General features: G+C 34.6%; 1 protein-coding gene across 4 annotated transcripts in view; it reads left to right on the top strand.

Annotated features, from left to right (window-relative positions):
• The window catches only part of CNTLN (centlein), a 196297-nt gene that overhangs the window by 149334 nt on the left and 20132 nt on the right, over positions 1 to 26831 (top strand). For 3 of the 4 annotated variants that reach the window (XM_063320958.1, XM_063320959.1, XM_063320962.1), the window contains 5 exons: positions 12225 to 12389; positions 15744 to 15841; positions 17567 to 17693; positions 19329 to 19466; positions 19817 to 20002. In XM_063320958.1, the coding sequence (XP_063177028.1) occupies positions 12225 to 12389; positions 15744 to 15841; positions 17567 to 17693; positions 19329 to 19466; positions 19817 to 20002 (714 nt within the window). The remainder of the gene's footprint in view (positions 1 to 12224; positions 12390 to 15743; positions 15842 to 17566; positions 17694 to 19328; positions 19467 to 19816; positions 20003 to 26831) is intronic. The other variant, XM_063320961.1, reaches the window with a different exon arrangement.

Genomic DNA, 26831 nt, shown 5'->3' with positions numbered 1-26831 from the left:
ATGTTCATAAGGTAAACTGTGCAAAAAACAGGATCCAAGCTGAGAATCCATGAGGAATTGGACGTGACTCTCTCATTCCTTCGTCCTGTCTTCTAGGTCAACCAAATGGTATTTGTTAAAGCAATGTCTGTGGTTTGTATTAGGCGTTGAAGAAAGTATGATTATCACTAGGAACACACTGTACAATATAGTCATAGGGTTGTTTTACTCAGTTTTTTAGGTCACTTCAGAGAACAATATTTTAAGTCAGTGAAAGTGATCTAAACATTGCAAGTCTATAATTTCTGTTCTGATGGTTCCTGTATAGCTCCAACCAGGAAACTGCTTATATTTTCTAAAGAATGTAATTCTTTTTTCTTCACTTTGCCTTTAGAGATGTGTGACAATACATTAGCCATTAATATCTCAGGAAGCAATAGTGGTCAGAAAGGGTATGTGACTGTTTTTACACATAAAACTGCCAAAATACTGGTATTTACATATTTTTGTTCATTTTAAATTATGATTGAAAAAGGCTGTGCATTTTTGTTAGTATCAAAAGCATGTCATCAAAAGCATATAAAAAAATAATGAAAACTAAGGTAAATAATAAAAAAGCAAGCTTCCATATACTCTCTATCTATTTATAAAGGGTTAAATATGACTTTTCCAGATACTTTTTGTAAGTATTGTTTCAGCAATAGACGGGCTATTATCAGCAAATGGGTGTTCCACTTTGTCATTAAAAAAAAAATTGTTTCAAAGTGTAAAAAGACACAAAAAGCTGCAATTATTTATTTTCATTTTCTGTTTCTAAAATGCTTATAACAGTAACAATTTGAAAGTCACCCATGAAGGAAAAAAATAACTATCATGATATTTACCAACACTTTTCAATTTTAAACATTAAAATCTTTAGAAAAGTCTCTAGATCATTTGATTTAAAAATCATTTACTAGTTAAGGCAAGAAGAAACAAGTTTTATTGAAGTTAAAGGTTTGAGTTTGGCTATCTTGGGTTTTTTTCCCGAAATATAACAAGGATTTACTTTTATTTCTGTAAGGTAATTTCTGTAGTTTAAATTCACCAAGACCAAATCAAGATTTAAATGAAATATCACTTTTGAATGACCACTGAAATGCGCTTAGTCTCTACTTTTAAAATGTTTTTCCCACATTTGTACATAAAAATGTAGTAAAGGGGGAAGAGTTTTTGTTGTTCATGAAAAGGGGGAAGAGTTTTTGTTGTTCATGAAAATATATTTGCATACATGATGCATATATTTTTACACGTTATCCCTCCATTTACAAGATTGGTATGTGTGAGATGCAAACTCACAAGTCGTGAAAAAAGCCAAAATTGCAGTTGGTTGGTTTGGGGATTTTTTGGCTTGTGGATATGTGTTTTTATTTTGCAAAGATCCACAGTTTGGACAAATACCAGTGTCTGTTTCTCAGGAACATGAAGACGGTATTTCATAGCATGAAGGCCACTTGCTTGTCAAATCTACTGCTCTTCATAGTAGAACAATTGCCAGCTTGTCAGGCATTATTTCTTAAACAGAATTTCACAAAAGATGTTTATTTTGCAACTTAGTAGTGCCAAGTGTACAAGTGAAATCTTGTATCTTGTTTTGGGCTCCATACACAAAATACATATATTGGAAGAAAGGAACAAAAATTCTAAGAAGTTTTGAACATGTTAACTATGAGAAGAGATTGAAAGAGTGTAATTAATGAAATCTATAAATTGATAACTCAATGGTAAAGACTGAAGGAGTGTAATAGCCACCTTCCAATGTGTAAAAGATTATTTAAATGGGCTAGGAGTAAGTTTGTGCTTCCATCTACTTTAAGGAGAATAGATTTAATTTTTCAAGAAAGATAATTCAAATATAAGGCAAATTTTCTCTCTGAGGGCGCTGAAGAACTGCAGAAGGCTGTCAGGACAATCCTCTCTGTAGTTAAACCAAAATTTTCAGCAATAATCTACTTATACTCTTTTGCACATGTGCTAAATTTAATGTATTCTTGACATCATTACCAGTCTTTCTCTTGTAGCAATTAGGTTTTTTGTCCTCATTCTCAAATAGAAGGACTTTTTTAGGTAACCAGCATAGGAAAATATCTTAATAGTGAAGAGTTTCAACAATGGAGCTAACAGCTAGTTCTTACAAACAAGGTCCTCCTTGGACACCAAATTCTCCTTTTCCCCCATGCAGCTTTTTACTCTTTGGTTTCTAGTAAGGTGTATCAATGACCAGAAAGCAGGACAGGATCAACAGCTCCTACTTCTTGTACTTACGGGAACAATGTCAGAAAGAAACATAATTGGTCCTAGAGTTCTTTTAAACACCTTCAGATTTCAGAATGGGAATCTTCTCTTTCACCAGTTCAGCACTGTTAGGTTTTCTGCTGAGCACCCATTTCCTGTGTTATACCCTATTTTCTCACCCATTCCACGCTGAAATTTCATTGTCTAGTTTATTGCACAAAGGGAATTGTCATTTTTGTTAGAGCTCGCATGTTACTCCAGCTTTCTCATTCCCTCAATCCCTTGTTTAGGTTTGTATGTTCAAAGTTAATGCTGGAGCTCTGTTGTCCTGGCTAGGCCTTTTCACTACAGGAGGAAAATGCAGAAGACACATCTGTAGCCAGGAGTACAAACCAGAAGAGTACAGCCATTCTCATCACTTTACCAAGGAACATGCATGAGCATTCAGACTGGTTTTTTTTTTTTTTTGGTCTTTCTAGGCATAAAGGAATATGAGTCAAGAACTAAGGCATCTTCAACAACAGTAGAAATGGACTGTGTTACAATTAAGACTACTTCTGTGACAAAAAAAATGGTATCTGGGAGCTACACCTAAGTTTCCTTTTTAAAAATGGTTATGTACAGCATTTCCTCCTTGGGCTTGTCCCCATTTTTCTCTGCCTTAAATCCCAGTTGTTGAAGACAATGAGTGCTTGCTCACAAGATTCTTTATCATCCCTACAGAAGTCAGACACTTATTCTCCTTGTAACCCTACAGGAACAGTTTTCATGTTTTTGAAGCCATGTTTGTTTGCTTGAAGTGCCTGGAGCGGGTCCAGAGGAGGGCGATGAAGCTGGTGAGGGGTCTGGAGAATAAGTCTTATGAGGAGCGGCTGAGGGAGCTGGGGTTGTTTAGCCTGGAGAAAAGGAGGCTGAGGGGAGACCTTATCGCTCTCTGCAACTACCTGAAAGGAGGTTGTAGAGAGGTGGGCGTAGGTCTCTTCTCCCAATTAACAAGTGATAGGACAAGAGGAAACAGTCTCAGGTTGGACCAGGGGAAGTTTAGACTGGATATTAGGAAAAATTTTTACACTGAAAGGGTTATTAAGGATTGGAACAGGCTGCCTGGGGAAGTGGTTGAGGCACCATCCCTGGAGGTATTTAAAAGACGGGTAGACATAGTGCTTAATGATACAGTTTAGTGATGGTTTTTGTCAGAGATATGTTGATGGTTGGACTCAATGATCCAAAAGGTCCCTTCCAACCTAGGCAATTCTGTGATTCTATGATTCTGTGATTCAGTTACTGCTAGAGGAGGTGCTTCCTTACACTTTCTTGCACTTCCTTACCAATGCTTCGCACCATCTGATTTGTTCTCCTAAAGTTTCATTGGCAATTAATGAGGTAATCGTGGACTGTTCCCATAGCTTGTGTCATGTTCAGGTTTATTTTTGCATCACTCCAGGCTGCCTAATGCGGCAAAAGCTTCAGTTTCTTTCTCAGCAATGGAGACTGTATGACTAGCCATAGCATGTCTCACAAGATTCACAGGCACTGGAAAAGGATTTACTCTTTGGTGGCTGAACTGGTCTGCCTGTTCATTCTGTTCATTCATAGATTCAAATGTGGTCCTTAGGGTATTATGTACACCAGAGAAAAATGTGTGACTTTTGTCTCTATAGTCTTATCCCAGTGAAGCAAGCAGAAGAGAATGAGGGAAGTATTAAGAGGCAACAGCCATCGGTCTGGCTCGAGGTGGGACATTGAATTGCAGGGATTAGGCACAACTACAATGTTGTCCTCAAACTGTTCATGTACGTGAAAATAATTAATTGCCCAAATGAGCCATAATATTGATGATAATCATGACAAAGGGAAAGTATACTTTGTTTTATACGTTAAGCTGAAAACATGTGTTTTTCTTGTGATGGTCTCTTCAGCTATTTAATATGTAATGTAAGGAGTACTTTACCCTAAACTGTTCATTTATGCTTGTAATTTCAGCAAGGGTTCCAATGATAACATAAATTACAAATTAAAGATAAGACTGTGGGGGTTCATTTACGATAATCTAGGGATGAATTACCACTTTAATTTATATGCAATACATGGTAGTGGTAATTTTTAAATGTAATTCGTGATTTTGAAAAATATCCCCGTCTTCGCATCCTCCCAACAATGTCTGTCATCAGCTTCCTCATACCTCTCAGAAGTGGCTAGCAATATGCCTTTATTTTCTTATAGAGAAATGTAAATAGCACATTAATATTTGTACAGTATCATCTTTATGTGACTAGAAAAATTCCAGGTTTTTTACCTTTTTTTTCCCCTGCAACTCTCTGTTGTGTATTTTCATTTTCCTCCTGCTCTGTGAGAACATTGAACTTTTCCAGTAATTAAATTTGTTAATACAGTTTACACGTAAAATGTTTTGCTTTTACACAGCTGTCTACATAAAAAAATCAAAAAAGCTTCTGAGGACATTTTTTTCAGCTTTTATTGATAGCTGAAGCAGTTACAAATGAGATGTTTAAGTAATTGTATGAAATTAAATATAGAGCTATCTTTATAAATTTTCTTCCTTGAATATTGCAACCCACTTCTTAGAATAACTTTGTACATATTTTTTAGTAATTTTTACATCAAAATACTTGTATCACTTCCTCAAACCTTTGTATCTTTTAGACGTGTTTTATGTAAGTTGACAGAAAATGGTCTTTAACGGTTGAAATTTAAGCAAATGAAAACAATATATAGAGAGGAGGCCAGAGTATGGGAGATGGTGCAGCTTTCCCTACAAACACAGAATTCCTGCCCACTTATATTTGCGATGCAGAAGTATTTCAATAGAAAATGGTTCACTCTCTAAAACAGATGGAAATGAGGAGAGGTTAAATTAATATTTCACCATTCTTTCAGCTGTTTTGTTTCTTTCTTGCTTATATATTCTTTTAAAAATAATTTTAATTTTTAAAGATATAAAGCTATATGCTTTGGAAATAAGCAGGTAAATCAAAAGAAAGTTTAAAAACAGTCTTTAAAATAGCATTTTCATTTTGGTTTCTCTCTATTTTATGTGAGCTATACGGAAAACAGATGGAAGCATTATTAATTTTTTCCCCCAATGAGTTTTAGTGCAGCATATTTGTATGTGTTATCTGAAACATATGAATACTTAGTATTGCTGCTGTTAAATTTGTAATGAGTTGTAGGGATTGTGAAATTCCCTGACTGGCTCTCATGCAAGTAGTTCATTTGCAGTGCTTAGATGTGTTAAGATTAAGCAGGGGGAATATGGCAAGCGCTATCCCTGACCCTAGCTGAAAAATTCAAATATCTAGCTTTATGAGTTTGCCCCAACTCTCATGTTTGGAGAAAATCAGATAAATACTGTGTACCCCTGCAAAAAATCTTGCAGCAAAACCCGGTCCTAACTATAAAAGATTCCATGGATTCCATGCCTTATATTGAAAATTCTCTAGTAAGTACAAAGGCATGGAAATCTTGGGGCAAATTTTATGCATCAGATCGAAGTGTTTGCTTGTTTATAGCAATACTTAATATGCACAGGCATGTTAGGCGTTGGAATACCCAAGTCAACTTGTATTTGTTTAAATAGCAATGGTGGGTACATGGAAACATTGGTTTTGGACTTCAGCCACATCTTCACAACTGGCTTGCTATAACATTCAGATATTTTCAAGTGGGATGAAATGTTGAGAAATGTCTCTAGTTATATTTTCATTTTTAATTGTAGTAAAACTTATTTTAATGTACCGTGTTGTATCCATGTAGATATTAATACTTAAAATAAATTAATCTGTGTGATATATAGTATAATATACTGTAATCTTAAATACTTTTCTTTTACAGAAATATTAATTTTTTAAGTTCTGTGATTTTTATCTGCAAATGTTAAGGCCTTATAGGTAAGGTCCCATAAATCTGTATATTCTGGCAGTTTGCATCTCCACGTTGGAAACTCAATCCCTACAAACATTAAAGCCATAGTTCTGAACATATAATTGATCATAATGAAACTACTTATGTAAGTAATGTTACATACATGGTTAATAGTTCTTATATTCCTTTGTAATTTGCAAGGACAGATGGAGTGCTGCATCTGCTTTAGTACGAAAGCAAGATAGTGTTCTTAATATGTACAGAAATTAGGCATGGGATACAGCAATATTTACTCATACAGAGACATGAAATAAAAGTGATAGAAAATGCAAGTTAAAATAGAATCGCTTCAGGTCAAACCCCTTATCTTTGATTGGTGTTAGCATTATACAGATTACATGTTTCAGAAGCATTTTCATCTTATTAAAAATTTGTTTACCTATATTATTACTATTTTTTTCTTAATTTCTGTAATTTATTTGAAAAATTGGTGTCACAGCAGATGATTTCTTCGAGCATTGACCCCAGAATATATTACTCCAGTTCATTTATACATGAGGGTTTGTGTATTTCTGTAGAATAGATATATGTGTTCTTGTCTTGATCTATGTGGTATCATCATTCTTTAAAAAAACAAACAAATGACAAAACAAACCAAAATCTAAAATGGACCTATCTGCTCTGATTTTATGGATTTTATTTTATTATTATTTCATAAGATGCCTTACCCAGATCCAATGTTGTAATACTAGACTTTTATAAATTGTAGAATAAATGTAGGTATAAATTAGCTATAGAATAGCTGAATTAAAATTACAAGTAAAACATTTGTTTTAATCGCCTTTTATAATGATGATAGTAAATAGTAAGTAATAGCCTTTTATAAATTATGATTACTCTGATCAGTACTAGTGCATGATTAAGAAGACATTCAAAGACTTTGATAAGAGTCGCGGCTAGTGATTACAACTGTGTTTCCAATGATAGCTGAATTTATTGTTTGTATGTGTGAAAGGGCCCTTCTGTAGATAACAGTGTAAACATTGCTTTTATAAAGCTGATGAACTGCAGTTGTGCTACAGTGACAACTATGTTTTTTCTTTAGTAAAATACTTGAGATGAGAAATATACCTCTTATCTGCATGCTGATATTAGTTCTCTGCTGGGAACTAATTTAAACACTTCATGAGAGATTGACATTTTCAGTGCCTTAAACATCCTTAAAAGCTGCCTTGTTCATTGCGAACCATATTTAGTATGACCTCATAATAATGTAGCACACCTCAAGTGTCATGCTTGTCTTTACTATGCACATTGGAGCTGTGTTCATCTACACTAGACAACTGCACTTCAAGGAAAGATATTTTTTTTTCTTGATAGGCAATTAGCAGTAATTAGGAAGATTCACTTCAGTAAGATGTCAACATGAGATTGTTTAAAAAAGTTGAATGTCAGTGGCTTTAAAAGAAGGATTTTCCCTGACACATAGGTATGGCATGTGAAACATGAAATGTTAATTTAACTTTTCTGCTTATTATTCATGCACAATATTATTTTGTCATTCAGATACTACACTGACAGAGTGCAAAGGGTGTTAAAATAGTGCTGCTAGAATAAAAAGAGGATTAATCTACCATTGGCCAATTAGCCAAAGGGTACTTAATGGTCTCTAAAGGCTACTGAAGTCTAACAACTAGCTAAAGCACTGGCAAAAAGTCCTCTATATTACCTTCATTTACTTGACATTTTGTGAAACAGTCATCTGGTGATAACTGCATTTGGCTGAAAAAAATTGTAAGTTAGTGACACAGTAGACTTTAATAAATTTTCAGAAGAATAAATGACAATTTTTACATTTCAGAACTACTTCTTGCTTTTGGTGTCTTTGTTTCAATTTAGGGATAGGATATTAAGTCACCAAAGACTTCTGTTTCATATTTTGTCTTCAAGTCTGGAATACTAAGTAATCAAACACTTACAGCACTTGCATGAAAAAAAACTTTCACTGAGGATTTGGAGTTATTTGCCTTTTCTCTATATGATCACATTAAGTATGCAGCACAGTTAGCTTTTTAGTCTGGTATATATCTTTTCATATTTTCAGATAGCTACATACTGTCTTTATTAATTTTAGCTTTTTTTTCCTGTGACCCGTCAGGCAGAGATAGGTTTTGATTCAAGAGAACAAAACAGGGACAAAATTAGTGGGATTGACTCAGTAAATTTTGCCTTGGATGTTGAAAATAGGCTTATCATTATGTTTTAATAACATTTGATAGAGTGTGTAAAATCATAAATACTTAACTCTGTGCCTGCAAATATGTTTTGAAAAGTTTTTTCATAGTTTATGAGTGCCACAAGTACTGCTTATGTTGTATATTTTTCATGATCAAGCTAAAGCTGTGAGAAAATAGCATTCTATCTAAAACCTTCAGCTGAGCAGTGTTAGATTTTAAAATAGAACTTGGTAGAGGAGCTATGCATATAGCAAATGTATTTTATTACCTACTATAGCAAGGTTTCTTAGAGAAAAAAAAAAGGAATATGTTGACTTCAGGTTTCTTACAGACATGTCTATGCACGTTGTAGTATTTTCTTATGCCAGGATTTTAGGATGGGAAGCTTCATAGGAAATATGGAAATATGATTTTTAAACATCTGAGGATATTTATATTGGATTACAAAATAATTAGTAAAATAAGGTTATGTCATTGCTTAAAAAGTGTTTCAAGAATACCTGATTTGCATCCTATTTTATAATTTTGCCAAGAAATACATTCTACATAATAAATTCTGCAAATATAAATGTATGGGATCGCATACAGCAGTGGCTGTGCAATATCAGCCACCACCAACAGAAATGTCATTTTTGTACATGCCAGCTGCAGTAGGAGGGCAACTCTGCTGTAAACTGAGCTAGAAGATCCTCACAGTGTTGTTGTGATGCCAAGGAGCAATAGGCCATTCCAGGAGCTTCCTACATTAATCCATGGGGCCTTCCACATAGCTGTCTTTCTGAGCAGAGGGCTTATGGTAAAAAGCCTTGCTGAGTCACTGGAAGTTTTACATTGACTACATAGAAACTTAGATTTCATCACTTATCCCTTTGTGTACAGCAGAACAGAGTGTCATGAGTATACCAGGAGCAAGGAGATTAAGATAGATGGATGTTAAAATATTGAATCTATAAACATCTGTTAAGCCAAAACACACTGGAGGAGGTGCAGCAGACAAAGGCCGCTACATCGTGGAGGAACAGCGGTAGCCTGCCTTTACCAACATCTGGTCTAGCTGGTATTTAAGATTCTACCTTTCATCCTGGTGACCTCTTCCCCTGGAGTAAATCCTTTTTACTCGGTCACTCAGGATTTGCGTGCATGGTAGCACACACACAAAAAACCGCCTGTGTCTAAAAAACACAAAAGAACAAAAGACCTCACCTAAAACTTAGTGAGTGGTGAGGGACAGCAGGGTAATGAACTTGCTTCTTAAGTAAGTAAGTGCGAGGAATATCTTTTAGATATAAATATCTTGCTGGGGAAGGGGCGGGGGGCAATGGACGGGAGGCTGTTTTTCACATTCTACATAAATTTATATAGAATTTTCACATACTCTTTTAATATATTGCAAATAGAAGAATAATGCAATAGAATTATCAACTCTGTAACACCATTTACATTGTCTCCAAAGCTGTTAAGAGACAGCTTTCTTGATATCTGCGATTGCAGTTGTGTGTCTATCTTCTTCTGCTTTTGCAAGTTGAGGGGTGTTTGTCTTGTCCATCATGCACTACTTTCACTTCACCCCTATAGTTCTGATGCTGTTTCTGAATTTATGTGCATTTGTATTTCAGTAATTTTTTTCTACCTCCTCACTTAAGTAAATTCTACAGCCAATGTAGCACTGTCCTCTTTGGCACCTGTCCCATGAAAGCCTTTTCTTTTTCAATATATTTGCTATCATTTGGGGGGATGTGGCCACTGCAATCATGGCATTTTAGACCAGATACATTTTGGCAGCATCAATAGCCTAAGAAACTTCAGAGAGTCATGAGTTATCTTGGGCAGATTTGGGGGCATTTCTAGTTTTAATCAGAGATATTGATCTAGCCATGATTTTTTTTTTTTTTTTTGCTTTTCTTTTTATGAATAATTTATTATAGAGACACTGAATCATGAAATTCTGCATGTAGAAATACTGGCTATACTGGACAAATTAACCTAATCCTTCTATCTTTCTGTACTGCTACTGGTCTTGCTTATTAAAGTAGCCTTCATTTTGTCTTACTCAGACTGTATTAATTGTGAGGATAATATATCAGATTAAGGAATAGCCAATTAGAAAATACATTAACACTATTTATCTCTTGTTCAATAATGACAGCAGATGCAGAAGAGAATGGAAAAATTAACCCCTTTACTAAGAACAGCACTTATCTCAGATACATATGTAAACTGCCCATTGGCTTTAATTAATGCACTTAAGTGTGAAATCTGTTGGAGTTTTAACTTTAAATACAGGGTGCATTTTCATGTATCCATGTTTTTTTTTTTTTAAGTAATGCAAAATCTACAAGTGTTCTCATGTCATTCTTAATGGGAATAAACATGACCATAAGTAGGTTTTTCTTTTATTTGGATATGTATGTGATCTTCAGGAGATCGATATGGAAGTGCATGTGTATATAAACACATGCATATAAAAAGGTTTTTCTAGTAACATCAACCAGTATAAAATCTATTTTTGAGTTAAATAATGAAATGGTTGGAAGTAGATCACTATCTCTAACTTTCTCTCACCCATGTTTTTTTGTGTACCAGCATATAATCTGGCACACAGTTAGTCATTTCAACCTATAGTATCTTTGCAGTTTCTTAGTAGGATTCTTCACAAAGGAAGGTTTTTTTGCCCTTTGTGAGATTTCAATACCATTTTGTGTAATTGTTCCTTATGTTAAACTACCATATTACATTCTTCTTTGGGATAATAAGGTAGTACTATAGTTACCCTCTTAAGGAGCAGGGAGTTGTTAGGCCATTGGTGGCTTTCAGCTGACTACAGAATCGTGAAAGTTAACCACAAGCATGAAGATTATTTCAGTTCTGCTTTTCACAGAAAAACATTCAGTATTATTTAAATTAAAACAAATATTTTATTTAAAAGATTACCTCTATAAGGAGAACTGCGAAATATAGTTACAAAGATTGACTAAGTCTTGTCAGTTGTCAATCAAGTGCAACAAGACTGAGAGTTTGTTTGTGTGTTATTTATTTGAACTAAATCCCTAACAAGCCTCGTCTGCTAATTGGACTTAGCATTTATGTTGCTAAATGAGAAGCGTTTTGGCTGCAGTATAGGGTGGTAAGACCTACCCAGTGGAATAAACAACTAACATCTGTTATCCTGTCCTGCTCCAGCTTGGCTTTTACCACTTAAGTACCTCAGCCCTAGAGTCAAGGTTATGGAATATGTGGTTCTCTGGCTATGGTGCATATATGTGAAAGGGAAGAAATAACACAACATGAGTAAAGACCAGCCAACCAGAAGATATTTAGTGCAGCTGGTCCACTTTGCTTTAACCTCTACAAGCCCTACAAATATCAAAACAAAAGCCAAGAGAAGGGTGTATGTTTTATAGCAGTTGTCAACACAGCAATTCAAGTGAGCTTACTGTGGTCACCATTAAAACAGATTTGACATTTAACCACCTTTAATACACGTTGGTGCCTGAGACACCTTGGTATTACTTCATGCTAGGGGTGGAAATAATTGCTGAATCCCAGAGAGGCTGTAGGTAAACAGATTTCAACAGTAACTAACTACTGTTACAGTTTTGTATGGTAATTTTTTTTTATTAGCTTGCCTTTTAAAAAAATTACTTTTTTTTAATGCTGGTTGTCTTCTCTTTCCTGACAGATTTGATCTTTGGGTGAACTAGAGAATTCACGTAACAGCTATGCAATATAATTACAGATGTTATATATACTGTTTCATTCCTCTTGAATTCTGACCTAGAGAAGCATCTTATATGATCAAGCAGAAATACTTCTAGGATGCAATTGTGATTGTTTCTTTGGTTTGTAAAACAGTTGTTAACCTCCAACCTGGCCAAGTGGCAACAGGAGAAGGAAGACTTACAAGGAAAACTGAAGTTGAGAGAACACCTGTCTCAAACTGCTGGCAAGAGTGAAGCCACACCAGCTCTTTCAAAGAACAGAGATTTAGAGATGAAACAGCTGCAGTGCAAACTAAAGGTGACAGAACAGATTATCTAGTGCTGAGGATAATTCGTATGAACAGCATTTCATAACTGGGTCAAGTAGATACACGTATACTCACATATGCATATCATTTATATATATCTTAGCCAATGATTAGCAACTTCGATCTTAGATAACCTTTGATGTTAAGCAGAAATGTAGTCATAAGCAGGAGAATTAGAAGTTACAATTAAAACAATTTTTGCAGATCAAATAGGCCAGACAGGAAGGCTTGCTGTGTTTTTACACAATGATTAAATGCATCTTGTTGGGAAGTGCTGTGGAATTACTTCAATGAGAATTGTGTTGATTCCTTGCTTCCTTTAAGGAGGAGGTAAGCAATAGCTATCTATGAAAGGGGAGCAAAGAATTTGAGCTGATGGGGTGGCTTATGTAATGTAATAGTGTTATGTTACCTGTATGTCACTGCTATTCCTGTCTTCACAGAGACATCATTCTTTTTGTATTTGTATTTTCATAGATTAGCTGGTAGGAAAATGCTAACTTGTTGATAATTTCATTTTTTAGTCTCCAGTGATTCTGTTATAATGTAGATGATGTAGGTGCTGTACTGTGTTAATCTGAGAGCTTTCTCAGTAGGTGGCCTGCCTCAAACATATTAATTCTTCCTCTCTTCTCACTGGAGGAAATATATGTGCAACAGCATGTCTTAAAGTTGTTCTTTTCCATAATTTTGTGTTTAATAGTCGAGGAAAAAGGTCAAAATGGTGCAGCGTCTTGCTGCTAGAAGTGGCACACTAGCAAGCTGGCTGCTGAAGGATCAACTGGAAGAAAAGGCCATATTACATGAGTGATATAGCCGGCTCTGTCTCTGAGAGCTGGATTAGCTGTGCTAGCGCATGAGGTGTGGGTAGTGCTCAGACCTCTTAGCTGTTGGTGGTAATCATGGTATTACAGATCTTGCCTATAGCACACTGGATGCGCAACATCTAAATTCAGGGATTAGTAAAGGTAGGTCACATTGATAAAGAGATGAGGGCAGCAGGGAGTAGCCATGAAAAGGCACATAATTTGATCTACTTTAATTATGAGAAAGAGATCTTGAAACCATACACGCTGACTTCTTGAGTGTTGATTTTAGATTTGTGTTTGACTAATCTGTTTCTGTTGCTAGTGAGTGGTAATTTCTGTTAATTAGGGTTGTTCCTTTTTAGATGAGTGTCCTCATTATCCAGAAACCTAGTAGTCAATTGCTCTATTGAAGTAAGAAAAATAAAAAATGAGGAATTTTTTTTTTTTTTTGGTAAAATACTCTAGGAGTAAGACTCATGCTAGAAGCCTACTTTATTTGTCTGCTGCTTGTGAACTGCAAAATACATTGCTGAAAAATCAAAGGTTTTTTTTGTTTCTGCAGCAGAAGAAACATTTAGCAAGCATATATAAATCTGGTGTCAAAAAGTCTAATGTGACTTTTAATTGCTCCTTAAAGATGTATTACATCTTTAAGGTAAAAAATAAACCATGTATCCAAAACTACATTTAGAGTAAACATAGTCTGTGACCCCATATCCAGATTAGTAGAGTAAAGCTACTGGTTGCCGAATTGTGTGAAAGTTTGGACTGTAAGGGCCTCAGAAGCTACTTAAATCAAGTTGCTGAAATTCTTAGCCCTATTTTGACCTAATATTTTTCAAAAATTTAAGTCCTGCAAGTAATTTTTAGCAGAAGAAATTGGCAAAAGTTCTTGACTGTTGTTCCAGGCTATCTAGCATGCTTAAAAAGTTACAAAAAAGTCTCCTAAATGTCTGAATGCGGAAGCAGCAAAAGCTTTCCTTATAGCTCAAAAATAGTACCTGGTTTTGTTGGTTAATTTTTTTTTTTCCTCAGAGCTATCTTTGCAGTGTTTGTTTGTGTTGTATGTAATGATTCCTTATATCTTTGCCAATAGGAAGAAATGTGCTAAGTGTGGGTGCTGAGTTTGGAAGCAAAATACCATAAGCATGTATCTTTGCCTCTGAGCATGTGTAGAGGCCCACCTAAGTGTTCCAAGTTTGTGTCTGGTGTGTAAACCATGTAACTGGGTGCTGTGCTTCACGCTAATGAAGCTCAAGCTCAAGAAACAGGTCTCAGGAAACTCAGGAATATTCTGCTAGCATACATCATTTTAACAATTTTCTGGTTATACCTCACATTATAATAATAGTAAATAGACTAGACAAGTTATTAAGAACAATATTTTACATCTAACTATGCACACAAGAATATATACTCCCCTTGAGGTGCACAGAGTTATGTACAATACTCCCATTAATGTTAATAGGCGTTACAAGTCTGCACTGAGCAGAGAAATTCTCCTGAAGTATCTTTGTTTACAGCATGTCTGATCTGTTCACTTATTCTTTACACATAATAAGTAAAAAGCTCTAGTACAGTGAATGAACCTGCATGCATTTAGGCACACATGTGTGTTGTGCATACACTTAACACATATGTATCTTTTGGCAACACCTTTTGGAGTTCTGAAATCTCTAAGTGCACTATGTTTGGGCTGCCATTTTCAGCAACGGCATTTAATGCATATGCTCAGATTGCTAAGATGGCTACTTAGTTAAATTTCATATTTTTATTTCTGTAGAGTGATTCAGTTGTTCTATATTATATAAATATATATATATATATAAGTCTTGGGTAGGTTATCTGTGAGTTTGCATGGAGCAACTGAGGCTTTTTTTTTACTTCCTACTATATACAATAAGGAAAGGCCAACAACTATATAATTCTCCTTGCTGGAATTACACATTCCTGAAAGGATCAAACCTTTTTGTTACTGAAGTGTAGCATTTGTGTTAGTGTGGCCAAATGGAAATGTCTTTGTCTTGTGCTTTGAGTTTCTAGGGACACAAAACCAACTGCTCCTGTACATTGTCTTGTATTTCTAAATGCACAGATGAAAGGCATTATTGGAAATTGTTGCTTCATAGATGTAGGCCCCTTGTGCTGTAGAACTATATCATTCAAGGATGTAGTTCAAATAAAGATCCAACTTTATTTCTCTTCTTTTCTGTTGCCTTTTCAGCTGACCATGATATGCAAGAGAAAATGTGGTCCTGATAGGTGCACTGGGCTTACAGGTGTCCTGGGGAACATCTATTAATCATACGTTATTAGAGCAATGGAGAAGTACTGATTTTTATCATATTTTCCAAGGAATGTACTTCTGCTTAAGTGTTGCTCTAAAGTAAGAATACTCCTTTTATACCAATTAATTTCTAAGAACGTTCATAAAATATGTGGAAGTTTACACAGCCCGTTGTTCCAAACAAATTTGCTGTTGACTGCAATAATATTCAGTTTGCTTTATTTATATTCTAATATTTTTCAATATAGAATTCGAATAATGAAATCAGTAAGCAGTCGACCACCATTAAGTCACTAAAAAATGAAGTCCAGGAAAAAGAAGAACGGGTTCGGGAACTACAAGCCAAGTACGTGCACACTTCTATCCATTGTGTTTGGTGCCACCCAGTGGCTGCTCTATAACTGTTACAACATTAACTGTTCTTAAATAGATTTTTAAGAGAATGCTTTATTCTTCTTTTTATTGCAGTCTTGCAGACTGTTACAGGGCTTTTTTTAGAAACTAGAGGAATACATGCTAAAATTGCATTTTGTTTAAACTGATGAGTGATTAGCTAGCTACAGTACCTGTATTGCACTAAGAATACCTTAAATCAAAACTCAGACTATAGAGTAGACTATTTTATCCTTGATGTAAGTCTAAATGAATTCCTCAGCACTGTTAAACACAGCCTTTCAAATACAATAATTCTTTGCCTAGGGGCTAAGAGACATGTCAAGGTTCAGATGCTTAAACAAGATTAAATATTCAGTCTTATATTCATAAAAAGTTCAAAAGGACAGTTGTATTTGTTTCTATCTGAATTGATTAAGGTTTACTACTCGTTTTGAAATTCACATGTATTGTGAAGTATGCAACTGAGATTTTTGTTCTACCTACTTTAACTGATATAATACTGTTCTTCAATTATATTACTATATAAACATAACCTGTTAGTATATCTGTGAGTTTTTTGCTGGTCCCAGAGTTTAACTCCTCTAGCAAGTCTAATTTTTTTTATTTGTAGATACAGTACAGTTTATGTATCTGAAATTAGTTAATTTCAAAAATAAAGAACTCTTAAAATTGTTTAATTTTGTACATTGTGTATTTTCTGTTTCAAAATAAACATGAATTTTTCCATCTTAAGAATTAAATTTAACATAGTTATTGCTTATCATGCTTCCTTTATAAAATAGATACTCTTTTGTCATAAACTGTAAAATATAGTCACCAAAATAAAACTAACAGTATAAATGTGAAAGAGATAGAAGAAATGTTAAGATGCACTGTTTTCCTGATTTTTTTTAATAGATGATATAAACAATGTTTTATTCCTGAACATATTACCATCATTCATTTTGCTTTCATTTAAAAAAAATCTAGAAGTCTGCACATATTCAGGTTTTGGTTATGCTTATATTTAAAATACTTATTTTTATCATAATGGTGTAGGCATTATATAAAGCACAATTTTCTTATTGAATGGAGATTACATTGTAGAACATAAATTTCTTTTTTTGAGAATTTTGTGAAAAATGCTGATATTATTTCTAGGTTTTGCGGTTTTTAAGAATTATTATTTTATCGGACATATTATAGAGACAGAGATTTTTCATGTATTTCTGTGTATTAATCATTTGGGTGAAAGGAGACTTCCCACTTTCACTTTCTTTTAAAAATAATTTTGTGCAAAATAGTGTTTGGTGTCTGTTTCAGACACCAAAGAAATTTAATTAATTATATTTTGTGTGTTGAAAAGGTTTTTTTCCTTTTTTTTTGAAAATAGCTTAAGAAGAATTATTATGGTTTCAGATCAAACAAGTTAGAGCATAAACCACAGCAAAAAGCAAATCACAACTAAATAGAATATTTAGAGATAAGTATGTTTAATAAGACACTTGAAACTGATTTTAATGATTGAGGATAGGGTAAATTGCAAGAATTGCATCAGCTTTTATTTTAAAAAATATTCTAAAGCTTCAGGAATGATAGTTTGTCTACTGCATTTATACTTTTTAGTTGTTTAAAATAGTTGCAGATTAACAATATTTTCTAACAGTGACATGCAGCGTGACTTCTTTCCTTCTAGGATTTCTCGATTGGAGAGGGACCTTAGTATGAAAAGACATCTGATAGAAGACTTACGGTCTCGTCTAAAAGCAAATCAAGAAAATGAGAAAACCTCTAATGAAACATTGGAAAGTCTTGAGAGAAAGGTGCTTCTTTCTTGCTATTGATAGTTTTAGGAAAAGCAAAAGCTGGTGGATTTACTGAAGTTATTTCAACACGCTATACATACTAAATCAATATATTGCTTTAAGCAAACAACATACAGTTAATCTAAGGGTGTAATTCCCTCCACTATAATTTGTATGAAGTCAGTATATGGTGATAGCTTGGATGGATTCAGCATAATTTAATGTACGTTCATAAGAGGTGTAATTAAATATTAAAGTATTCAGAACTCTGAGTTGCAAGGATATGGTCTAAGTAGTGAGATTTAGTTTTATGTACTGTAAGTTCATAAAATATAGTAGACCTGAAACAAGTGTCATTTTACATGACGTATGCTGATGAAGTCCATGCACCTCTCCTGGCTATAGCAGTTAAATGCTTTAATATGTTACTCTATTTTCTTTTGCAATGTTATAAATGATTCACAGTTCTTAGCTTAATGTAATTCTGTCTAAGTAGAGCTTGATTTCTATAGCAAATTATTTTCTCCTGAAAAATTCTAGGATGATTTCACTGAAGCTAGGAGAACTTACCTATGTTTTGGCATCTTTCTGTATTATCCAACCAATGTATTGCACTTCAGCCTTTAATACCAGAAAAAGATTATGGCACTTGGTTGTCTGCGAGGTTAGGCAGCGTATGACTCCAAAATAGAAATAAACCATTTACCAATTTGCTTTGGTTTTCCTAGAATGCAGGTTCTTACTGGATAGCACAAACACTATCTCTGCTTGCAGTTATATAGCACTTCCAGCTCTAGAGAGAGCTACTGTCTTACCCTCCGTGCCAAAGATAAGGTATTATTAAGAAATCCGCAGACAGAGAGTGATAGCATAAGAAAGCAAGGGAGCTAAAGTATGAAACAAGATAAAAACCTGGTTTTGGTTTTAAGATGGAAGATTTAGAATGGAAGTACGTACTTCAATGCTGTTCTTGGAGTATTTTAAGTGCTGCATTTCTTAGATTCCAGAGAATCGAATTCCATACATTAATTTGATTATTCCATGTGGAAAATCAACTTGATAAATTTTACAGTATCTTCAGCAGATGATCAAAGAAATTCCCTGTTACTTAATACTGTCAGGAAAACTTTGTGATTAATACTGTCAGGAGAGCTGAATGATTTTCTAGGAGCATTGGTCTATTTCATTTTACCCAAAATCAGTGTTTGCATTGTATGGTAAAATGATAATAATTATCTGAGAGGCTTTATAGACTATTAACTTGTAGACATTTATCATTTTCTTAGATGAGTTTTAATTAATGGTTTTAGCTCTGATAGAAGAAATGAGTGGAAGTTGTGGTTTACTCCCTTTTGCACACACCGTAAGAGTAAAAAATACATACAAACAAACAGCTCTGCAAATGAAGAGCTTTTCTTTACACTTAATAGAATTCATGACTTTATGTAACAAGATTGTATGCAAAACAATTTCTACTGGATTTGCAGCAGAGATTTATTAAAGACTGTAATTTCAGAAAAAGGTACTCTAATAAAATTATTTAAATAATACAGGTATGTTTATGCAATATAGGTAAGCTTAGTTTTGATTTTATTTTCATTTTTAAGTTTTATATCTTAATAGTCAATGGCTTTTGACCTTCCATTATTTCAGGTAAAGGCACTGGCTGAAGACTGTTCGAACAAAAAAACTTGCATTGACTCACTGAAACAAAGACTGAATGTAGCTACAAAGGAGAAGTCTCACTATGAGCAGATGTATCACAAGGCTAAAGATGAGTTGGAGAAAAAGGTACATTAGAGATGTGGTGGCTCCGCCCTGGAACTTTTTCATACCTCACTTTCAAATGAAAAGTTGCAAGGTCATCAGCTTAGACTTTCTAAATATAGAAGGGGGAAAAAGAACAGAATAACAGTAATGTCTTTTGCTGATTTACTTGAATCTGGAATTTAGATGCAGACCTAATGACTGAAAATGAAATTACTTTTTCCCATGAAATTACATTTTATATATTGCAAGTTGAATGTTGTGTGGTGTTAACTATTGTGTGGGAGGTTGGTTTGTTCATTCATTAGTGGTCTACCATACCTGCCTATCAGCTTGTACCATATCACTGCTGTTTGTCTGCGGATATATTTCAGGAACTCAAGCTTAACAATCTAGAGAGCAAAATGATTGAGACTGAATATGCCATGACTGAACTTGAGGCTACTGCATCTCAACAGCTACAGGGCTTGGCTAAACAGACTGAACAGGCTTTGGAAACTGTACAGAAGAAGCTGCTGCTCACCAATGACAAAGTAGAAGAGTTCATGACATTTGTGAAGGTTTGAGTTTTGATTTTATTTTGAGTGTTCACCTAAATAAAGGTATTCTTGAGTGGAAAAAAAAAATGTTTCCAGTTCCTGCTCTGGCCTGGTGTCAGTTCTGAACTGGTCTAAACAGGGAGAAAGAATAAATGTCTCTAGGTCTCTCTTCTGGACTTCTGTAGAATTCCGTAATTTTTATTAGTCATCTTTTTGTATATGCTGCCAGTGTACTTGTTCCCAAGAAAAAGTGCTTAGTTGTATAGCAAATTACTCTGCAGGAAACAATTTCCCAACACATTTAAGAAAATAATTCATATCTGTTGATTAGTGTGAATGATGTTATTTTCCACATGCACGTGCTTTTTTATTGCAGAAATGTTAAATAAGGAAGCCCCTCTATTGCAAAGTTGAAAGCAGTTTCAAAAGCAGTATGTAGCATATTCTTTTCTTATTTTGGTTAAAACTTAACAGTCTGCTACAGCGCATCATGCAATAATACTGTGTGGTGTTATACAGATCGCTTCATCACACTGCTTCAGCGTGTTCTACTGAATGGACTAATCTGTGTTTTGTAACTTAATATTTGAAATACACATATTATATATTTTTCTGAAATATCCACTATGTCCCTAAGAATTATGATGCCTATTCAGTATATATCTGTCTTGAATTTAGCTATCTACTATATACCTACTTTCAGATAGTGTTATGTCTTACTAACCTATGGAACAGATCCACTTCTCTACTGTTCTTGAATTCCTGTTGAGGTGAGCTGCTTTCAGATATATTTGAGCAAGTCTGGTACCATCCGAAGTAAAGAGCAGTGGTATTTTGATGCACTGTAAAAAGACGACATATATAGTTATCTCCTCATTAATAACGTTCCACCGTGGATTGAAATTTAGTAACTTAAATAGTTGTGCAGTTTACCTTCTTTCTGTCATCAACAGGTAACACGTCACTCTACATGTCAGTTTTCAGACCTCTGGCATTGGCCTGAAACCATCCCATGTTCAATTCAGCTGCAAAATTCACATCAACTTCATTATGAAAAAAGTCTGAACAATGTTGAATGCACTTTAAAATCCTAAATTCAAAGAATTTGTAAGCTAAAATATCTAAGATGAAAATGAATGAGGATTGAATTGCATTAAAAAAAAGTGCCTAATATTTAAAAAATTAGTTATTTTATTTTTTAAGTTTATGATTAAAATAAAAGCTATCTTTTATTTGCCTTGTTTCATAACCCTTGTGGAAGTGGAATAAAACTGGTCACTGTGGTCCTGTGATTCAGAAGTATCTTGCCTATTCTTGAACAAACTGTTATTTTTCATGGGGGAAAATGTGCTTTCTTCTAATACACAATGCTTCCACTAAGAGGAAGAAATGAGTGTTCGGTCCACAGCTGCTTTCTTCTTTTTGGCTAAGTATGGGAAAGTCAGAATTAATGTAATGTATTATCCATTTTTTTAATGAAATACTCCTATGTCATTGATGACAGAGAGATGCAATTCAGTCTCCTTTCAGGCTGCTATAAATTTTGGAATGTCTTCATTGAATAAACTGAAGTAGCAATTATAGACAAATGAGATAAACAGGTGTTCATACTATCAATACTTTGCGTACTTCCATAATGACAAGTTTGTCAAAAATTAGAAAATAAGAAAGTAAAAGGTCTTCTGTTTTCAAAAGTAGTTGTAATGAGGAAAATCACCTATTAGCAACTATTGTGATACTTCCTTTGTTGTTGACTAAGATGACTGCTTCTCTGTTAGTTACCATGAATATTCATGGTTGTACTGCATGTGAAAAGAATGTTAATATGTAGTTTCTCTAGAAATAATAATATTTAGCTAATAAAGTTAAATACGTAGTTTCTCCCCTGGATAAAAGAATATGTGTGCATATTTCAAGTCACATTTTTGCTGACTACTGTTACTCTGCAGAAGGATTTTTTGAAAATAAGGATGCTGTCTGTAAGTCAAATATTGATGAACAGGGAGTTCCTCAGTAGACTGCTTTGTTTAGTTAGGTACTAAATATTTAGGGGAAAAAGTTCTCTGAAATCAGATTTTATTCACAGTATACCACTATAAAAAATATAGTTGAAAATTGTTGGCGTTTCAGTGGAATTTTGTAGTATATCAAGTAAATCCTGTTCAAATACCTCTCATGTATCTGATACTATGACCTGCATAGGAAGATCGAGGTGGCACAATAAGAAGTAGCAGTACTCCTTCCTGCACCAGCTCTTCTTTGAAGTCTGGTCTGTCTCATTTCTACTCTTTCCTTCCAGGTAGCTGTCAATTTTCCCCTGACCTGGGTTCTTCCTCAAGTTCCAGTAACTCAAATAAGTTTTTCTGTATAGAGATCAAGCTTAATCAAGTTCAAACTCTCTTGCTTAACCTGTTTAACGTATTTGTATAATGTAACCTGTTATCTTTGACTGCTATTCTGATCACCTCACAAGCCTTACTTGTTCTTCTGAGTAATCCGCTCCTCATTAATCAATTGAATGCAGTTACTTTTTCTAGCCCTTCCATGTCTCTCATGACATTATATAGGTCTTTTTTTAACATACAACAATTATAGAATTTCAGCGTTGCTAATTAATAGCTATAGCTATTAATAGGACAACAGAGGAACTCCAGAGAAGAGAGTATCACTCTTTCTGTTTATAGCAGACACTGTTACTCACCCTTAGTGTTATTGATAACTCAGAACCACAGGATCTTGTATCCATTTGGATCAATATACCAAGTTACAAAATGTGGGTGAGCGGTTTCTGGTAGAATCCTGATATACACCACTGGGTCAAATTAGAGGATATGATGAGTCACTGATTAAGCACATATTTGTAATGCTCCGCATTGCTATGCGGGGCCCAGTTTGGGACATTTATGCAACTAACTAAAATTGCTAGATTGTAAAATCTAGTAATAGTTTCTAAAAATTGTGGAAGAAATAATTACAAACAAAAGTTGCAGTATCCAATATGTTGTAGTTCATTACCGGACTTATATTTGTTGGATTGTGATATAAGGATCAGATGCTAGTCCTAAATTACATTCAGTAGGAACCAATAGGGAACCTAAAATAGGTTGATTCAGAGCAGCTCATTTCTCCAAAGCTGTTATGAGGAAGATATAGGCTGGTAGAAAATACAAATAGAAATTGTGCGCTGTAACAGTTTAAGTAACCAAAAAAACCACAGTTGCATAATTAGAGGGTAGGTCCTTGTAAATATCTGTTTCAATTTGATGGGAAAGAGAATACAATATGTAGAAACAAAAAGGCAATATAAAAGAATTGGAAAACAGATTATTGATAATAACTGGAAAATATGAGCAGCAATAGAGTATAAAGGATGTAGAAGAGGCTAAAGATATCAAGATGAAATCTGTGAGTAGCAAGGCCAAGAACAATAGTAAAAGGGAATGATTTAAAATGTACTAGTATTGAGATAGCTATTACAGGGCAGATACAACCCATTATTAGATAAAACAACTCTGTAACTGTGTAAAGATAGAAGTCTTATATGAACATTTCTGGTTTGTATCTGTAAGGAAGTAGGCTGATGTTATATGAAGATGGTGAAACATCCCCAGTCCATTAGTAGCCAATGGAAGATTTTAAACAATTTCTAGAAAGTAGTATATTTAAATTGAGAACTTTTGTAGCTTACAACTTTATAGGGTTTAGGGTTAGGGAATTTTTCTCTTGCTGATCCTTATTTCCAGTAAGTATTCAAAGTAAGTGTAAGTATACTATAACACTGCCATGAGTCTAAAAGAATGATAATATCACAAAAGGCAGTTAGGTATTTTTAGGTCAGTTAGTCTGACCTCATTTCTAGCTAAAACAAAATCTGATATGAAATTCAATTCTTTAAGTATTAAAGCATAAGTATAGTTATACTTCCTAGAATGGCTTTATAAAAATAAGTTGCATTGAATAAATATGATTTCTTTTCTGAAGACAGTACAAGTCAGTTGATAAAGGTTGCTATTAATTTTAATATACTGTTTTTTAAGATGTCTGACCTAACACTCAGATGTTCAGATAAAAAATGTAGGCTGTGCAATATCAATAATATGTTAAATGGATTAAAAATGGCCTGTGTGGTTGATCTGAGAAGTAATTAATGAAATTTAGGTGTTTCTAGAGTTCTGTAAAGATCAGAGCTAAACTAGATTATTAAACATTTTCACAGAATTAGATATCAAATCCTGATAAAATTTCTCAATGGCATTTATGAAGACTGATAAATAATGATGAAAGTAAGGCCATAAGTATAATGTAAGCTAGGCCCAATAAAACATTTTTATTACAGAAGAACACAGACTATCTGTAAGAGAGACAATGTGGCTTTGAGAGTATTTTAGATGGCTTTTATAAAGTTACAGGTTTTCAGCCCATCCAGCTTCTATCAGCACCATAAATTCTCTTTGAACAGTGCATCCAGTTTCTATCATGTACCATTGTTCAATATTTTCTATAACATATATTGCACTATCGGATCCTCAGATGAATCTTGGCGGTCACGTGCAGCACAGCAACCAGAGCAAAATGTTCTTTCTTGTGTTTGCAGTACCTGTGATAACACATGCAGAAAAAGGCCACTAGATCAAGTTAAAAAACTGCTATTAGACTACTTGACTGGATATATATCGAAAATAAGGTACAGCGTACTAGTTTGCTATGAAACTGTCCAAAATCTTGTCTAATTCTACAGGAATTCTGTTTTCCTGCATTACTGTATTTATTTTTTTTTTTAGCTCACCTAGACTTTGACCGTATATTGCTGTTACGGACCCTTGTAAGCTCAAGACTCGGTAGTGTTGTCTGTCCCGTTCAACTTGTACATCAGCAAGACTCATTTTTATAAATTAATCTGCAGTGATGGCATCCCCCTGGTCATGAAAATATCAGAGCTTTTTTGACCTTGAGAAAGATGTTTTGAAGTTTTCATAAGGCACAACTGTGGCTGTAATAAATAGGTGATGGTGACTGAATGCTTCAAAGTCAGCTGAGTGCATTTCTCACTTCCATCATGCCTCTGTGATTTGGGAGTTGTGTACCCTCCACAGAGGATACCCACTGAAGCACAGTTCACATCTGGTCTGTTCTGGCACTGTTCTTGATAGGTCCCCAGTATAACCATCTGATAGAATTGACTGCCAAAATCAAGACCCATGGCAGTTTACTTGGCAAGCTTAGTGGATCTACTTGGGGATCTAACAGTCAACTCTCGTAAGACATCTGCCCTCATTTCTGCTACTCAGAGCAGGGCTTAAGCTAAGTGCATTTCCCCCTTGCTCTGATGTTTGACATACAGCTACATGCAGCCACACATGTCAGAGGCCTTATTCCACCTCTGCTTGTCCGGGTGATGTTCTGCCAGTCATTTGCCATTCAGTCAGCTTACCTTATATCCCTAGATATATATAGAGAGATATATATCCAAATAACCATCTTACCTTTCTACAGATTACCTTGAATCCTTGCATCAATTTTGCCATGGCATATTTTCTCACTGCTATCTTGCGCTGTAGTTTAATATGCAGTTCAAGATAAGTTACCAGTTCTGTTAAAAAGTTTCACCTCTGAGTGACCCACCTCTGAGTGACCCCACTGCTCATTCCTGCCCCTATGAAACTTCCTCTCTCTTCCATTTATGAAATGTCATCATGAACATTATATGGGTCAATTGTAAGCTAGCTTATGAAAATCCACTTAACCTTTTGAAAGCCCAGAGCATCAGCTTTTGTGTACCACAGAGGGTCAGAGCATGGTCAGGTTTACATGGTTGCAGGCTAGAGATGCTGGGACTGCCCATTAGTGGCAGAGATAATCGAGAATGTCCCATGAAACTTCTTCCTCTCACAAAGAAAAAGTCTAACTAATGACTCACCACTTTCATGTTAAAAAATCTTGTCATTTGGCAAATTCCTGTTATTTACCATCATTGGTTTTTTCTCTTCAAATGTTCTGCGTTGGGGAAGGTAGGCCATTGCCAGAAAACATGTTCTTCTCAGAATGGCCATATGCAGATGACATCCTATTTGCTCTTTATCTCAAAATAAAAATAATAATAACATATTTTAAAGAAAGAATTAGAGATAATTAGTAGTTGGGTTGGAAGGCTCAGATATTTGAGAAAGACTCTGTTGGGTTTTATCAGCTTCTTTCCAACAAGAGAGCAACACAAGTACACTGCTTCTGCCTGTACCTCCAGCTACACAGTCAGTTCTTTGGATAGAAGTAAATCCTTGCAGAGGACTCTCAGAATTTTCTAGTTATGATGAGACAGTAAGAAATAGTCTTCGCAGGACGTTTCCATTGGTGAGTGTATTCTCAAACCCTGTGGATGCAGTTTCGTTGGAAGTACTACTGCTCCAACTTCTTCCAGGCCCAGGGTGTGCAGAACATGCTTTTTATGTGGGCACCCAGATGAGGTATGGGATACCATTTGAATGATCATTTGTTTCTTCATGAAAAAATGCTGAGCATAGTAGATAATTGTAAAATTTTATAATTGGCAAAAATGGACTCACTTATTATTGAAACAGAACTATAGTTTGCTGTGCAGATGAAAACTGATTTATTTTAAAAATTTTACACAATTGTATATAATCTGTGCCAGTTTGGAAGTGTTGTTTGAACAAACAAAGGTTTCTTCAGTAGGTCACTGGGATATTTTACAATCAACAGCAGATAGTATCACTTACATAAATCAGCACTGTCAGTTTTGATTTGAAAGTGGACACCTTTAATATGACTTCAAGTTGCTAGAAAATGTTCCCCACTGGGAATACTTAAAAGGCAAAAGATAAGTATATTTCAT

The sequence above is a fragment of the Chroicocephalus ridibundus genome, chromosome Z (genome assembly GCF_963924245.1).
Source record: "Chroicocephalus ridibundus chromosome Z, bChrRid1.1, whole genome shotgun sequence".
Classification (NCBI taxonomy): Eukaryota; Metazoa; Chordata; class Aves; order Charadriiformes; family Laridae; genus Chroicocephalus; species Chroicocephalus ridibundus.
Note: the sequence above shows the minus strand (reverse complement) of the source record. Positions and strands in the feature narration are given on the sequence as shown.